This window comes from Neoarius graeffei, chromosome 13 (assembly GCF_027579695.1).
Source record: "Neoarius graeffei isolate fNeoGra1 chromosome 13, fNeoGra1.pri, whole genome shotgun sequence".
NCBI lineage: Eukaryota > Metazoa > Chordata > Actinopteri > Siluriformes > Ariidae > Neoarius > Neoarius graeffei.
Genome location: NC_083581.1, coordinates 58,907,072 through 58,912,740, shown reverse-complemented (window position 1 = coordinate 58,912,740; position 5,669 = coordinate 58,907,072). Strand labels below are relative to the sequence as shown.

Below are 5,669 nucleotides of genomic sequence, written 5' to 3'. Positions count from 1 at the left end.
AGCTGACTACGGGCGAAAGGCGGGGTACACCCTGGACAAGTCGCCAGGTCATCACAGGGCTGACACATAGACAACCATTCACACTCACATCTACGGTCAATTTAGAGTCACCAGTTAACCTAACCTGCATGTCTTTGGACTGTGGGGGAAACCCGAGCACCCGGAGGAAACCCACGCGGACACAGGGAGAACATGCAAACTCCGCACAGAAAGGCCCTCGCCGGCCACGGGGCTCGAACCCGGACCTTCTTGCTGTGAGGCGACAGCGCTAACCACTACACCACTGTGCCCCCCCTAGATACTACTGAAAATGATAATTGTACACTTACATCTCAAAGAAAAATCCATCTAACCAACAAGAAGGTACTCCCATGTTTTTTTGTTTTAAAAAAAAAAAAAGCACTTTGAAAAAAAAATCAATTTTGAACAGAAAAATGTGTGGATAATTTGATTAGTCAGAAACACATGACTGACAATTTTTTTTTGTACTTTGAATAAATTTGTCAGTTAAAGGTTAGATTTTTCCTAATTTTTTTTTTTTCAGTGAGAGATGAAGCTACTTCTAAAGGTGGATCCCCCCCTTTTAAACTAAGCTTTACAAGGGGTGCTAATATTTGTAGAGAGCAGGGTGTGAGAGATTTTTTTTATTTATATATGAGAGACACAAAGGTTTGGACACACCTACTCAGGTTTTAACCATTTACATCATAGAACATTACTGAAAACATCAAAACTACGAAACATAGATGGAATTGTGTGGTAGCCACTGTTTACCTTGCTGACACTCAGCAGACTATTGGCATTATCCTCACCAGCTTCACAAGATGGTCACCTGGAATGCTTTTCTATTAACAGATGTACCTCATCAGGAGTTGGTGCAATTTTTTGCCTTCTTAAATGTGTTTGAGATCCATATGTCAAGAACCACTTCACTAGTAAACAGTCCATTATTACTTTAAGATATGAATTTATTAAAAAAAAAAACCACCACCACATTGAATTAGGTGTCGAAATTTGACTGGTACCATGTATACACAATTACCTAGCAGATGTCACTTTTGCTAAAAAGTGATTGCAACTAGTCTTTAAAAAAAAAAAACCTACACATTAGTTGTAGCTAAACATGTTACAGCATTGGGGAAGAAGGTACAGTTGAAACATTACTTTTAGATTTAAGAAACTATGGAACAGACCCCTGATGTGTTGAGGCATCTAGAAAGCTCACCAATCTTACCATTTATTTAAATTACTACACTAACCCACACTGCCCAAGCAATAAACATGATCTAACTGCTACATAGCATCTCCAGCCATGCTGCAGCTTACTCCTGCGTTGCCCTCTAGTCAGCCAATGGGCTCCAAGAGCTTCCGACTCACCTTTAGAAACAGTATTGACTTGATTCAACATGCATCTCATGAAATATGACTTCATTAAATATTTAAAGTATAATTTAAGGCACCAAAACAGACTTGTACCATCTGCTTCCAGGTAATAAAGACTACTGTTAACCAAGCAGGGCTCATACAGCAAACAGATTCTCCAACATCAGCCAAGGCCATAGCTTGGCTAAGGAAACAAGCATGGTTACAAGACAACTTTAGTTGGAGAAAATTCTGCCCTTTTTTCAAAGTTTAAAATCAATTCAAAAGTGAGACATTGCTTGAAAAATTGTTTTATTATACAAAGGTAAAAATATAACAGACTGCCATCTTTTCATTTGTCAGGCCTGGAGAAGGGCCACTGGGGGACTGTGAGTGGACGTATGCTCTGCTTCAGTACCAGTGGCTTGTACTTCCTCACTGGGTTGGCTTTAAATGTGAAAGCCTTTAAAACAGCAATAAGACAAGTTAAAAAGTTAGTCCCAACAAGACGACTCCCCATAAAAGCCAGCAAGTCAAGCAAGCGCTAATGAATCAAAGGACAAGTGACTAATGGTAGAATAACCAACCATATGACTTTCCTCCATCAGCCTCAGCTCCTCCAGCTTTCGCTCATGGGCAACTCTTTGCACGGAGTCACGTGAATCAAAGGAGAAGGGACTTGGCCGAGTGCAATTTCTCCTGGGTAAGTGCATTAACCTTTGGTCCCTAAAGAAAAATGCCTTTTTACTAAGCATAGTTTATCTACTGCACAGCAGTAGAGACAGCAGTGATGGACCTAGAGTTTATACAATGGTGCTTGAAAGTTTGTGAACCCTTTAGAATTTATGCAGAAACAGAAGATATGACCTAAAAAACAGGGGTGGCACGGTGGTGTACTGGTTAGCGCTGTCGCCTCACAGCAAGAAGGTCTGGGTTCGAGCCCCGTGGCCGACGAGGGCCTTTCTGTGCGGAGTTTGCATGTTCTCCCCGTGTCCGCGTGGGTTTCCTCCGGGTGCTCCGGTTTCCCCCACAGTCCAACGACATGCAGGTTAGGTTAACTGGTGACTCTAAATTGACCGTAGGTGTGTATGCGAGTGTGAATGGTTGTCTGTGTCTATGTGTCAGCCCTGTGATGACCTGGCAACTTGTCCAGGGTGTACCCCGCCTTTCGCCCGTAGTCAGCTGGGATAGGCTCCAGCTTGCCTGCAACCCTGTAGAACAGGATAAAGCGGCTAGAGATAATGAGATGAGATGACCTAAAACATTCACACAGTCCTAAAAGTAAAGAGAACCCAGTTAAACAAGTGAGACAGTTAATTATACTTTGTCATTTATTTATTTATTGAGGAAAATTATCCAATATTACATATCTGAGTGGCAAAAAGTATGTGAACCTCTAGGATTAGCAGTTAATTTGAAGGTGAAATTAGAGTCAGGTGTTTGTCATCCCACTGATTGGGATCAGGTGTGAGTGAGCACCCCGTTTTATTTAAGAACAGGGACCTATCAAAGTCTGATCTTCACAACACATTTGTGAAAGTGCATCATGGCACGAACAAAGGGGATTTTCTGAGGGCCTCAGGAAAAAGAAAAAAAAAAAAGTTGATGCTCATCAGGCTGGAAAAGGCTAGAAGACCATCTGTAAAAAGGAGTTTGGACTCGCCAACCCACAGTCAGACAGATTGTGTACAAATGGAGGAAATTCAAGACCATTGTTACCCTCCCCAGGAGTGGTCAACCAACAAAGATCACTCCAAGAGCAAGGTGTGTAATAGTTGGCATGGTCACAAAGGACCCCAGGGTAACTTCTAAGCAACTGAAGGCCTCTCTCACATCGGCTAATGTTAAATGTTCATGAGTCCACCATCAGGAGAACACTGAACAACAATGGTGTGCATGGCAGGGTTGCAAGGAGAAAACCACTGCTCTCCAAAAAGAACATTGCTGCTCATCTGCAGTTTGCTAAAGACCACATGGACAAGCCAAAAGGCTATTGGGAAAACATTTTGTGGATGGAGGAGACCAAAATAGAATGTTTAGATGAGAAGCGTTCTGTTCAGAGAAAGGAAAAACATTGCATTCCAGCATAAGAACCTTATCCCATCTGTGAATCATGGTTTGGGCCAGCTTTGCTGCATCTGGGCCAGGACAGTTTGCCATCATGGATGGAACAATAAATTGAATACCAATGAATTCTAAAGGAAAATGTCAGGACATCTGTTCACGAACTGAATCAAGAGAAGGTGGGTCATGCAGCAAGACAACAACCCTAAGCACACAAGTCATTCTACCAAAGAATGGTTAAAGAAGAATAAAAGTTAATGTTTTGGAATGGCCAAGTCAAAGTCCTGACCTTAATCCAATCTAAATGTTGTGGAAGGATCTGAAGTGAGCAGTTCATATGAGGAAACCCACCAACATCCCAGAGTTGAAGCTGTTCTGTACAGCAGAATGGGCTAAAATTCCTCCAAGCCGCTGTGCAGGACTGATCAACAGTTACCGGAAACGTTTAGTTGCAGTTATTGCTAAACCGGGGGGGGGGGTCCACACCAGATACTGAAAGCAAAGGTTCACATACTTGTCACTCACAGATTACGTAATATTGGATAATTTCTCAAATAAGTGACCAAGTATAATTTCTCATTTGTTTAACTGGGTTCTCTTTATCCACTTTTAGGACTTGTGTAAAAATCTGATGTTTTAGCTTATTTATGCAGAAATATATAGAAAATTCTAAAGTGTTCACAAACTTTCAAGCACCACTGTACAGGGTAAGGTTGGGTATATAATGCAAACAGGGAAGTCTGAAAGGGACTACTCAAAAGCCCAAACCCTCATTTCATCCCAAAGTGTGGCTACTCTATACACCTGTACAGGACTGAGCAAGTTATAAAGTTACATCCTCCATTTCAGTTTCTGTACCACCCTAATAACCAAAAGCCTTTTTGTTCTAGACACTATGGCAATAATGTTAACACCTGACCATCACACCAATATGCAAGTCTTCCCCAAACTATTACCACAAAGTTTAAAGCACAGACTTCTACATCTATGCTGCAGCATCAAGATTGCCCTTCATCACAACCCAAAAGCCTAGTCCAAACTTGTTCCAGCACAACAATGCTCCCATGCACAAAGGTGAGCATCAGACAGTATGCCAAGGCTGGTGAAGAACCCAAGTGGACTGCAGACAGAGCTCAACTGATCATCCTCAGGGAGGCAGCCACTCTCCATTCTGATGTGGGCATTACTTGAAGCTCTTCACCTGGATGTTGAAAACTTCTACATTGTGCTGCTGTCACACGATTGGCCAGCACAGAGGTGTAACGGTTAGCACTGTCACCTCACAGCAAGAAGGTTCTGGGTTCAAGCCCAGCAGGTGACAGGGGCCTTCCTGTGCGGATTTTCTCCAGGTGCTCCGGTTTCCTCCACAGTCCAAAGACACGCAGTTAGGTTAATATGGGGCAGCCATGGCCTGAAGTGTCCTTGAGCAAGGCACCTAACCCACAACTACTCCTCAGGTGCTGTAGCATAACTGCTCACATGCATGTCACTGCTTCAGAGGGGTTAAGCTTCACTGTGTGCTCAAGTGTACATGTGACAAAAAGGCTTCTTGGCTTAGATAACCATGAATACAGGTGATCCTAAATCAAGTGGACAGTGCTCATTTCAATTTCTTTTCTACTGAATACCAGAGCTTGGATAGTTTTTGCATTTTGTAACTTTTTGGACCATGAACAGTTCAGAGCCCTCATAAGCCACCACTACTTTACACTGAGGAAGCTTGAAGAGTACAGATACAGTAGATCATTCAAGTTCTTATTAGAAAAGGGAGTCATCGCACTCCAACCTGATTTGTGGCAAGAAATCAGAGTCTTCACTTGTTGTTGATCTTGCAGGGGACACTGAAGATGCCAAAGAGGGTGAAGGAGATTGTGGGTGACTCAAGCCTAAAAAACAACGTATTAGTCTGGTGAGATTAAACCATACTCATAAGAGAAGAGACATAAGCAGTTAGTGGCTGCAAAATGTACTCGTTTCAGCGTTCCCATTTCTCGGTAAAGGCCGGACAGAGGCTACATTGAGACAGGGCTTGGAGCACCACTGAAATTTTGACTTCATATCTTCAGTCATACCCGGATCTTCCTTTTCTAAAGAAACAGGGAAGCACCAGAAGAACTTAACAATAATAAACGTTTGTTACAGACTCTTTTGGGTTTTAATTAAAGAAACCAACCTGAAAAACCCACAGGCTTTCCATCTTTCAGAACCACAGAATCTTCAGCCATACTGCCTGACAAGCTCAA

The 5,669-nt window shown here is 42.5% G+C and overlaps 1 protein-coding gene across 4 annotated transcripts; it reads right to left on the bottom strand.

Moving 5' to 3' along the window:
• Window positions 1-1,707: 1,707 nt before the first annotated feature.
• Window positions 1,708-5,669, bottom strand: sinup (siaz-interacting nuclear protein). 4 transcript variants are annotated; one of them, XM_060936938.1, is made up of 5 exons: window positions 5,600-5,669; window positions 5,397-5,513; window positions 5,213-5,312; window positions 1,950-2,088; window positions 1,708-1,825 (listed from the first exon to the last, which is right to left on the bottom strand). In XM_060936938.1, exons 1-5 carry the CDS (start codon window positions 5,649-5,651, stop codon window positions 1,715-1,717), a joined length of 519 nt encoding a protein of 172 aa, XP_060792921.1. In that variant the 5' UTR covers window positions 5,652-5,669; the 3' UTR covers window positions 1,708-1,714. The 4 variants fall into 4 exon arrangements, with proteins under 4 accessions (XP_060792921.1, XP_060792922.1, XP_060792923.1 ...); XM_060936939.1 differs by having other exon boundaries at window positions 1,950-2,079; XM_060936940.1 differs by having other exon boundaries at window positions 5,613-5,646.

Bases quoted from the DNA above. Each gene is read 5' to 3' on its own strand.
- sinup (XM_060936938.1), bottom strand. From the start codon at position 5,651: ATGGCTGAAGATTCTGTGGTTCTGAAAGATGGAAAGCCTGTGGGTTTT. The intron at 5,514-5,599 runs GTTGGTTTCTTT...CTGTTTCTTTAG, and splicing joins AAAGCCTGTGGGTTTTTCAG to AAAAGGAAGATCCGGGTATG. The intron at 5,313-5,396 runs GTACATTTTGCA...GTTGTTTTTTAG, and splicing joins AAATGGGAACGCTGAAACGA to GCTTGAGTCACCCACAATCT.